This window comes from Indicator indicator, chromosome 24 (genome assembly GCF_027791375.1).
Source record: "Indicator indicator isolate 239-I01 chromosome 24, UM_Iind_1.1, whole genome shotgun sequence".
Lineage (NCBI taxonomy): Eukaryota > Metazoa > Chordata > Aves > Piciformes > Indicatoridae > Indicator > Indicator indicator.
In genome coordinates, this window is record NC_072033.1 from 3695042 (window position 1) to 3705798 (window position 10757).

The window sequence follows — 10757 nt, forward strand, 5'->3', positions numbered from 1 at the left end:
GTTGAACCCTGCTCTGCCAGGTCAGTAGGCAGCCTTTGCATTTACACTGCACAACTGGGCACCTCGTGTGGGCTGGAGATGCCAGCAGAGAGGTCTTGTGGGCACAGGCAGCACCTGGGCACAGTGAGCAATGTGTGCTATGTGGGGATGGAGCAGAAGCAACCTGAGGAAGAATTGAGGCACAGCTCCTGCTGAAGCCATGCCCACAAGATTTCCAGGAGCTAGGTTTTTGTACTTGCTTGGGCACCATGGATTGGGATAGCTGCCCACTGGGGCTCCAGATCCCCCTAAACACCAGCCTGGAACTTTAAATCCTGCAGCAGTTTTTGTTTCGGGGCTGTTCCTCTTTAGTCAGTGCTGCTCATTGGCCTCCAGTGATTCCATCTTCTCGACCTGGAGCTGGTTTTGGCTTTCTTTGGAGCAAGGAAGAGTGAGGCTTGGAGAGCAAGTCCAAAGGCACATTCCCCCAGCCTCACCATGCTGGGCTTGCCTTCCCTCCAGTGAGCTGCAGACTGCTCCCTGTGCTAGGTGGAAAGGGCATCCCGGGGCCGCAGTGCCTCACCTGAGACCCCCACACAGCACTGCCATGGCCTGCCACCCGCCTGGGGTGCCAGTGTGCTGCCCATCTTTTGTGGCAGTCCTGAGTTCAGACCACAGGGGGTCCTTCCTTTCCTGTCCTTGGTAGGAGCTAGAGGTTTTCTGCAGAGGCTCCGGAGGTGTGATGGGCCCTGCTGACAGCCAGGAGAAGGCAGGACAGGGAAGGAACTGCCTCTGTGCTGGCCGGGGAGAAGGGGAGCTCCCAGTGAGCTTCCCTCCTGGTTCCCTTTGCTGTCCCCTTTGCCTGCTGCTCCTGCATGGGTTCTCCCTTCCCTCTCCACACGAGGCCTTATTCCAGCCCGAGGGGACTGAGGCTGCCCACAGCATCTCTTTGCACTGAAGCATCCATCCCACGCTGCCCGGGGAGCCCCAGGGCAGTGCTGCAGAGCTGGTCTCTGCTCAGGGATGGAGCCACCACCCCACCATCCATGCTGTCCCTCCCCAGTGCCCGGTGCTCTGCCTTGTTCCCCACTGCCAGGGGCCTGATCACGGTAGGGAAACCTGCAACCTTTCCGCTTCATTAACTGCTCCACGAAGACCAAAAGCTTTGCAGGGGCACCACACAGCTGCTGCCCCTCCTCTTGCCTTTCTGTAGGAGCTGGGGCAGCCAATCTGCTCTTTTTGGCCTCTCTAACCCTCTCCAAAGCTGTCTGGAGGTTTTTAACATCAGCTGGTGAGATGCAGTCTCCTTGGAGCCAGTGGGAGCACAGGCAATGGAGCCAGGCAGCCTGCTGGGGAGCGGCTTGCGAGGTCTCGGGCTGCCTTGGGTGGAAGGTGGGACACGGTCCCAGCAGCTGGCCTGGAGTCAGGAGAGGACTCTGCTAGACTTTTTTTCCTGTCTGTAGGTTTTATTCAGACAATATGTATTGATTGAGTGATTTACAATTCAGTGTTAATCTAATGACAACGTTGATAATGGTGATAATAAAACCTTTTTTTTTCCTACGGTGTGTTGGAGGTGTTCTTTGTGGGAATGTCTCTGCCCTCTCTGTTGTCACCATTATCTTCAGCCTGAGATTTCAGCTGGCCTGTCCCTTCTCCTTGTGGCTGTAGGCAATGAGAGCAGCTCAGTTTGGCATATCCCAGTGCGGCCCATGGAAGGGCCCTCTCTGAATCAGCCCCAGCTTTACACCTGCATTTCCCTGGGCCATTCCCAGATGTAATTTGGCCATGGGCATCTCCAGGTATAGAGCTAAGCTGGCTCCCAGCCTGTACTCTGCTTGCTGCCTCAACCAGAAGCCTTCTGTTCCCTCTGTTCTCTTCCCAAGACCCTTTGTGCTCTGCACTGGCTATTCAAGGTTGACTTTGAGACCTTGGGGGTGAAAATACTGCTGGCAGAAAATCCTACCCCTGCCCAGGCTGTTGGGAATACCGAGAGGCAGTGTTGGGTGCAGAGGCATCTGGGGAATCCTTGGGAAGGAGACCTGAGGGTGTCCCTGGGTGTGCAGCTGCTGCCTAGCCCTCCATGGCCTTGACCTGCAAGCTGCTGAGTGGGAAGTGTCTGGGGGCTCTAGTGTGGCTCCTGCTGTGGGGACGAGATGGTGAGGACAGGCAGTGTTCCCCAGGGACCTGCTCCTTTTCCCATGGGAATTGTGAAGGATTGCAAAGTCCCAGTTCACTGAGAATTCCTTCAATTTTTCTCATGCCTTCAAGTCCCTCTGCAGGTCATCGGGGCAGCTCCCCACCCTGCCACCACCTGTGCCTGCTACAACCCCTGGGGAAGCAGTGGCAGAGGAAGGAGGAGAAGGAAGATTTCTCCACCAGTACAAGTGTCTGGGAGGTCAGGGCAGCCCAGCATGGCAGCTGGAGAAGAACAGCGTCTGCCACCCTGGACCATCACCAGCTTCCAAAAGCAGGACAGGCCTCAGACAGACGCTAAGCCTGAGCTCCCCAGCAGCAGTGGCTGTCCACTTGTCTATTGCTGCACAAAAGCAGCAATAGACCCAGGCAGGTTCCTCTGCCCCAGCAGGCCCTGTGGTGCAGATGTCTCACCACCAGCCCTGGTGCCTCTGCCAGCTTTGCATCCTGGCATAGCAGGTCTGTGGCATGGGCAGAAAGCCACTGAGCACTGGCAGGGCTGAATCCAGGTGGATGGTGCAAGGATGGCTAAGCCTCCAGATTGGGCTGCTTCTCCTGCTCCCAGCTCCAGAAGAGGTGGTTTACAGCAGGGCCATGGCATGTGGGCTCTGACTTGTGCAGGAACTGAAGAGCTGCAGATGGAGGGTGAGAGGTGCTGGCTCCATCCTGGCTCCTCAGAGGGTGTTCCAGGTGCATCATGGAAAGGGAAGGGGATCTCCATCTGTTGCACAGGTCTGGTGGCAAGGGCTGACAGCCCTGGTGAGGCTGGGCAGGGGGAGATGCGACATGGCAGCCAAGGGGCTGAGCTGGTGGGATCAGCATGAAATCACGAGGGAGGAGCTGAGGCAGCACTGACAGGCAGATTGTGAAGCTCACAGCTTGCTTTCTCCCCCGCTTCCTCCCCCTGTGCTATTTCAACCAGGGCTCACACAGCTGCTCCAGATCTGAGCTCACTGGTCCTGATTTGGGGACATGGGTGCAAAGTGATGCAGCTGCTGAGCAGGGTGGGGAACTGCATCCAGGGCATTTTGGGGGTGGGAGGCTCTGCACCCCCTGCCCTCGTGCCTGTGAGCTGCCACACACCTCAAGGGGCCTGTGGGAGCATGCAGGTGAACGTCTTTCAAACCAGCCCTCATGCCAGCCCAGCAGTGCCTGCACCACCCTCCCTGCCTGTGTGCTCCAGGCTGTGCAGCCCAGGGCCGTGCTCCTGGCTCCATCACTGTCCCTTCCCTGCCCACACATGGGACAAAGGGACAGGCTGAGGCCAGAAGGGGCTGAGAATCTTGCATGAGGGTCCTGCTGTCCATGAGCAGGAAGGATGGAGCTGCTGTGACCCAAGAATGGATGTGAAGTCCTATCTCTGCCTCCAGTGTGGTGTAGAACTTGGCAGGGAGCTGGCTGCCATGCCAGAGAGAATGCCCCAAACAGAGGCACCAGGTGAGGAACCCTCTCACCCACCCAGCAGCCCTGCCTTGCCCAGCACTGCTCTGCTGCCAGCCAGCCCCAGCAGCGAGGCTGCTGCTCAGCCCTGGCCTTGCCTGCTTGGCCATCACCTGTCTCAAAGCCCAGATCCCTGACACTTTAAGACTGGAACAAGACAGCCTCAGTCAGAACAAGCCTGTGCAGATGTGGGGTGACATCAAAACCCAAAGCTGCCTCCAGCCAAGCCTGAGCACCAAGAAAGGTTGTGAAGGTCATTGGCCAGGGAGGGTGAAGGAGCCCAGGGCATCCCCATGCTGGATGGGCAAAGCCCACAGTGTGCACCAAGACCCAGCTGCTTCCCAGCACTGGGACAGCCACTCCACCCCCCCTCCTCCTTCTAATGCCCAGACAGCCCAGCAAACATCCACAGGAATAATAGCCCTGGGCATAAACACTGCCCACACCCTGTGGAAGGGAACCAGCCCTGGCATACCCCTGCAGTGGGCAGGGCTGGGGCACATCCCTCTGCTCCCCCTCATGGCAAAGAACCAACCAGCAGCACTGGATTCACCTTTTATTAAACTGCCAAGAACGAACAGAGGAGAGAGCAAAGCCTGCCCTGGGGCCTTCCCAATGCTGGTGCTCCACATGCCTTCCCCACCAGGAAAAGGGGAAAAGCCCCTTATAGGGTATTTGGGATGGAACCAAGAGTGAAAATGTCTGTTATTGGGGGTGGGGAGGGGAAGTGAAGTGGAGTTCCTAATGATGTCAGAACATCCTACTGATGTTCTGTGTTCTTGGAGACAATGCAGGATGGACATGGGTCATGCTGGGGAGCACAGGTGAAAGAGTCTCCCAGGTGGGGCTGTCTGGGTCCCACATCCCAGCCAGGAATGCACACCAAGATGGGATCACCTGCCTCTTATCACTCCAGCAGCCAGGAGCACAAGCCCATGGGTTCCTGGGGACTGGAAAGAGGTGAGGAGCAGGCATGCTTGCTGGGTGGCCAGAAGGAGGAAAGGTGGTGACGGAAAGGGTGGTTTTAGGTAATGACCATCAGGGCCAAGCTTCTTCAGGTGGCTCTCCCTGGAGCTGTGCTCTTGGCACAGTCTAGGCTCAGCAAAGAGCAGGGTTGTGGTGGAGCTGGAGGAGTTCAGCTTTCCCTGTGAATAGGACAGCATCCCACCAGCCAGCTCAGCCTGGAGAAGCTACCAGTAGTGAGGTAAGGTGTGCAGGTGGGTAAGGGGGTGAGCACCTCCAGCTTCCAGAACTACTGCACCAGCCACAAACCTGAGCTTAGACCTGGAGAGCTGGCCATGGGAGGTGCAGTGGCATGAAGCTGTCCCCATATCGAGGGCCTCAGCCTCTCCCCTCCTGCCCACCCACCAGCTGCAAACCTGCTGTGTGGCACTGACTTACTTGCACACAGTGTCAGGGGACAACTTAAAGCTCCCCAACAACCCTGCTGGGCTCGCTAACATGGGCTTTGCTTCTGATGCCCTCTCAGCAAGTGCAGTACAGCCTGTGCTTCAAGGAGCAAACACAACCAAGGCTGGGCAGAGTGGGAGGACAGCAATGTCTTCATTTGGGGAAAAGGAAGGTGAGAAAGCAAACCTAGAGGCTGCTGGACTTCACACTGGGGAACCTCTTGCCAGACCCAAATGCTTGAACCTGCATGGGAGGAAAAAGCAAACAGAAACTGAAGATGCCATTCGGTGCGGCAGAAAGGAGTGAAGGTCTCTCGGTCTCTCAGCAGGGTTTAAATGCTCCTGCTGGACCCTGCATGGGGCTGGCTGCCAGCTGAGAGGGGGAGAAGGACAGGGGAAAAAATGGGAGCAGTAAGAAGGAGCTGACATTATGCTGTTCATTTCTCATCTTGGTTAAGATTTGAGCATCCTCCTAGATGGATTTCCTGCGCAGCCGGGCGTGGTGCCGGCAGCGGGGGCTGCTGGAGGACAAAGTGCTCCCCGGGGAGGAGCCGGTCGGCCCCCGTGTGCTCAGGGACACCTCGTCGATTTTGTAGGAAATGGAGTTGTAGTACACGGGGTTGGTGTGGCAGCTGAGGGTCTCGGGGTGGGAGGGCACGGGGCTGCCGCAGAGCTGCGGTCTGTAGCACAGGCACGTGCAGAAGGAGGGCACCGTGGCCGCCGCATGGGCCGACTGGCGCCGCTGCCGCTCCTCCAGGATCAGAGGGATGAGGTTCATCTGGCTGGTCCTGTCCTCGGTGGGCAGGAAAATGGCGTTGGCGGTCCGGCCGTCCCCGGCGGGCCGGGGGTGGAGGTTGCCGCGGGCTCTCCTCAGCGACGCTCGCTCCTCGGCGTCCCGCCGCTCGTCCTCCGAGTTCATCGTCAGGAACCGCAGCACCACCAGGTTGAGGAAGGCGCCGATGACCGTCAGCCCCACCAGGATGTACATGAAGCTGAAGGCCACGTACGGGGGCTTCTTCTGCAGCGCCTCGTTCTTCTGCAGAGCCACGAAGTCTCCGAAGCCGATGGTGGTCAAGGTGATGAAGCAGTAGTAATAGGCGTGGAAGAAAGTCCAGCCCTCAAAATAAGAGAAGGCTGCGGCGCCGATGCACAAGGTCCCCATGCAGGACAGAAAGCCGACCAGCACCATGTTTTCCATGGAGACATTGGTTGTCCTCATGCCCAGACACTTCTTGATCTTCTGGAGCAGCAGCCTCACAACGGTGTTCATGCGCTCCCCCAGGCTCTGGAACATGACCAGCGTCAGGGGGATGCCCAGGATGGCATAGAACATGCAGAAAACTTTGCCGGCATCTGTGCCTGGAGCAGCGTGTCCATAGCCTGCCAAGGGAAGAGGACAGGCAGGTGTCAGGGTCTCACTGGGCTGACCTGGGATCAAGAGGAGCAGTGGAATAAGGGGAAAATGGGGAATGAATTGGTTACAGATCTGCAGGCAATGATAACAGGGCACAGGGTAACACATCCTTTGGGATGATGGCACATTGCACATGGGCAGAACCTCATTTGGTCTTTAAAGAGAGGAGGTCCCCTCCTGACAGCCCTAGGGCTGGACTGAGTGATCCCCACAGCAAGGGAGGATAGGGGGTCCACGGCACACCCAAACCAGCAGTGACAAGCCACCCCGTGGGAAGTGATGCACCCAGCTACTCCTAACCAAAACTGCCTTTGCATCACCTCCCCCTGGCACCCATTCTGGTCCCTCCAGCCCAAGCCCTCCGGCGCTACATGCACCTTTGGGCTGTATGATCACTTGTTGCCTGGACTGTTGGGCAGGAGCTATAGGGCCCCTGTGCTATAGGGCGAGTTCCTACAGGAGCAGCTAAGCCTGGGAGGACTTCTGCAGAGCAAATTCAGCTTTGCTCCAGTGTTACTCAGACCATGAAGCAGTGCTGGACCACTGGGGAAAAAGGTCTGTGCTGTTTTAGATGCAGGGAATTACTTACAGCAGTACAGCCCTGTCAGCCCTCGTCCCAGGGACAAGGAGCTCAGGGAGGACATGGTTCTTCTTGAATGCCTTCTGTGATTTAATTTCCCCACCTTGCCCCACATTTCAGAGCTGTGACTCAGGGACATACACAATTACTCCATGAGTGGGGATGAGGTGTTCTCCAGGACCTGCCAGGCTTCCGCAGTGACTCTGCGCCCACCTCACTTCATTACAGATACCGAACAGACACTGGTGGCCTCTGACCCAAGTGGATGAGTAAGGAACTGGGTGCCAGGGAGGCAGGCAGCATGGGGAGTAACAGCATCCAAGGGCATCCAGGCCTTGCTTTTCAATGTCTGTGAGAAACTTCCTGTCTGAAGCTGGCTGCAGAATTGTGCCCTTGCGTGGCCTGTGGCAAACACCTATTTGTCTGTTCCCTTTTTCCAGGTAACCCTGTGGATTTTTCACAAAGAAATGGGGTGAAACCCCCTTTTTAATTATTTTTCTTTTTAATTTATTTCCCAGTCTTGTACACAGCTGTGACTTGGCTTCCATCTGTCTCTGCTGCCAGTGGATTTGCAGGACTTTGTAGGGAAGCTGTTAGTACCCAGCAGCGGGAAGCCCAGAGGATGATAACCACGTTGTCACAGGCTCCTGCTCCAGGAAACTCCTGCAATGGGACATGGCTGGGAGGCTGAGGACAGTGCTGCACTCAACCATGCCGTGCTCCAAAGTGCAATCGGGCAGGAAGGGACCAGTTTCTAATTGCTCTGTTTCTAAAGCCACACAATCAAAAGCTGCTAAACTTCAAGCCTACAATGACACATTTCACAGAACACAGCAGGTGTGCAGTGGCCATAAAAACCCCCATTCAGGTCCAAGCTTAACAACCCAGTGCAATTATCAAGTGCTGGGCTGCCAGATAATCCAGTGATAGCAGTGAGGAGGTAAATACAATGATCCACAAGAGCAGTAAGCTGAAAAACAGTAGTTGTACCCGGAGAGACTGCTGAAAGAGCCTTTGAGTGATGCTTTGGAAATGACAAAGGGAATTAGAAAGAGTAAACGCAGCCACATTAACCTTAGAACAGATCTGGAGCAGGGCCTGACAGAAAGAGACCTGAGGTGCCAGCTTTTGGGAAATATGGCCCCTGGGCTGAAATTCTTTATAGCAGGGGCTGTGATAAGAGCAGCAATTGTTTGTCCCTGTCACCAGAACAATGATGGAAATGAAGCTGCAGATTGTCAGGAGATGATTGAGATTCTCCCTGAAACCATCCATCCTACCCTCCTCCTGGGGCCCATCACTAACCTTGTGCTGAGCCCTTCGCTGTTTGCTGGCCATGTGATCTTGCCAGCTGCACAAACCCAACCTCAAATCTTGTGGGGACACACAGAGCCCCCCAGGGCAGGGCCTGTGGGGTAACTCTCCCTCTGCCACCTCTCAACCCCTGGGAGTGCAGCACAGCTGATCCCACCAGCCCTTCTCCTGAGGGATAATGCTTTCAGCTACCAGCTGTGTCTCATCCATCCCAAGGCCCTTGGTAAGGCTGAGCCCTGTTCCATGGATGAGGGGGGAGCTGTTGGCTGGGGAAGGGCAAGTTCAGCCTTAGGGTTCCTGCCTCCAAACCATGTCTGCAGACTGAAATCCCAGCACCAGCAACGATCTGAGCCCAGGATCCTTGCCTGTCTGCTCCCACAGGATGCTCAGGGTGCATGGATTAATAGAAGTGCATTAATTAAACAATGCTCAACTCCCATGTGGCCAAGCTCACCTAGCACTAAAGCAATCCTCACTTGATTTGCTTTCATTCTCTTGCAGAACTGAAGTGGGCAGACCAAGGCACAGGGCTCTGGTTTGGGTAACTGTGTCTACATGGGGGTTTAATGCCACTCATTTCCGCCAGGCCAGCTGACCCCCATGTCTCTGCAGGTTCCCCTGCAGGCTGGGCCAGGTTGGGCCAGATTCAGTGCCTGGTGGCTGTCCTGGCTCCCTAATGCCAGGTCTCGAGCAGCCAAACAAGCAAGAGTTCTGAGCTGGCAAAGAAGCCAACAGTTCTTGCCCAGCTCATCAGCATGGCTTGCTGGCTACATCACTGCACAGAGAGCAGGCAGGGCTCCCACCTCTGTCCTCCTGCACTCCCATCAACTTCTGCCACAAAGATGCCTGCAAGAAGCTCCATGTCCTGCCGTCTCTGGGACAATGTGCATGGGCCATCACAGCACCCCTGGTGTTCCCCAGCCTGCCCAGGGATTACCTCTCGACTGCTGGGCACTGGGGGTCCCACAGAGTCAGCTCCGGGGAACGGCCTGAAGGGAAATCCCAGCCTTGCAAGGGTGAAATCTGCCTCTCCTTATGCAGGCAGCACCCCCTCCACCCTCTCCCCAGGGCTGTGTTAGAGCACCCAGAGGTGGTGGAGGTGTGGAAGGGTTTGGAGGTGCAGAGGTATGGGGATGGCGGGAAGTTGAGATGAAGAGGTGTGGAGATGGAGAAGTGCTGGATAGAAGGATGGAGGGATGGGGACATGAGGTGGTACAGGGATACAGGGAGGGAGAGGTGCCGGAATATGGGGGTCACAGGCATGTGGAGACGGTGTGGTAATGAACGTGAGGGTGGAGAGGTGCCGGGTTATGAGGTCGGAGGAATGTGGGAGCCGAGGGGCACAGGACGCAGCCCGGATGCCCGCACTCACCGATGGTGGTGATGACCGTGATGGCGAAGTAGAAGGAGCCGGCGAACTTCCACTGGCGCCCGGCGCGGTGCGGTTCGGCCTGCAGCACCAGGCGCTCCAGCTCCCGGTAGTCGTCGGCGGAGAAGCGATACTTCCTGCGCAGCTCCCCGCGCTTCTGCTCCAGCAGCCGCTTGCGGCCGCTCTCCGCCTCCGACTCCAGCGCATCGAAGACGGCGGCTCCCACCAGCAGGTAGGAGAAGATGCAGAGGATGAGCGCGGCCGTGCGCAGGTTCTGCCGCTTCATGGCGAGGGGCGGCCGCCGGCGCCTCAGCCTGGGCTCCGCATGGCCCCGCGCCCGCCACCGCCCCCCGCCGCGCAGCCCCCGCGCACCGCCCCCTGCGCGCAGCGAGTCCCGGGCACCGCGCACCGCCCCCTACGCGCAGCGGGTCCCGGGCACCGCGGACCGCCCCCTACGCGCAGCGAGTCCCGGGCACCGCGCACCGCCCCCTGCGCGCAGTGGGTCCCGGGCACCGCGCACCGCCCCCTACGCGCACCGCCGGCACCGCACACCGAGTCCAGGGACACCGACTGCTCCGGGCACTGAATCCCCGGGCACTGCATACTGCTTTCTTTAGGGACAGGCTCCTGTGGGCACCGGGCACTGGCTCCCCGGACACCAGCTTCCATAGGTACCGGTGTCATCTCCCATTCGCATCAGTACCTGCACACCCTGCACCCACCCTGCTGGGCAGCCCCGGGCTGGAGCGGGCAGCCCCAGGCTGCAGGTGAGCCCTCACCAGGCTGTGCTCCATCCCATGCTGGTGACATTAGTAATGATCCCTATCCATCTCCTCAAAGGTACAACCAGCTGCATCTTCCCTGGCTGGAGGAGCTTTGTGTGCCAGTGCCCTCTCTGCCTGCCCTGCTCAAAAACAGGGACTTTCAGGGAGTGTGTGCTGCCACTGCTCCCCCAGCGCTATGGTGCCATCCCTGTGTGGGCAGCCCTCACCCCACTCTTCCCCTGGGCTCTGGGCACAGAAGTGCCACATCAGCCCCAGGGCAGTGAGGAACACA

General features: G+C 57.7%; 1 protein-coding gene across 1 annotated transcript; it reads right to left on the reverse strand.

Annotated features, from left to right (window-relative positions):
• Window positions 1-5496: 5496 nt before the first annotated feature.
• KCNK15 (potassium two pore domain channel subfamily K member 15) lies at window positions 5497-9996 on the reverse strand. Its single transcript, XM_054392035.1, has 2 exons — window positions 9705-9996; window positions 5497-6404 (listed from the first exon to the last, which is right to left on the reverse strand). The coding sequence occupies exons 1-2, from the start codon at window positions 9985-9987 to the stop codon at window positions 5497-5499; spliced, it is 1191 nt and encodes a 396-aa protein (XP_054248010.1). The 5' UTR covers window positions 9988-9996.
• Window positions 9997-10757: the final 761 nt, after the last annotated feature.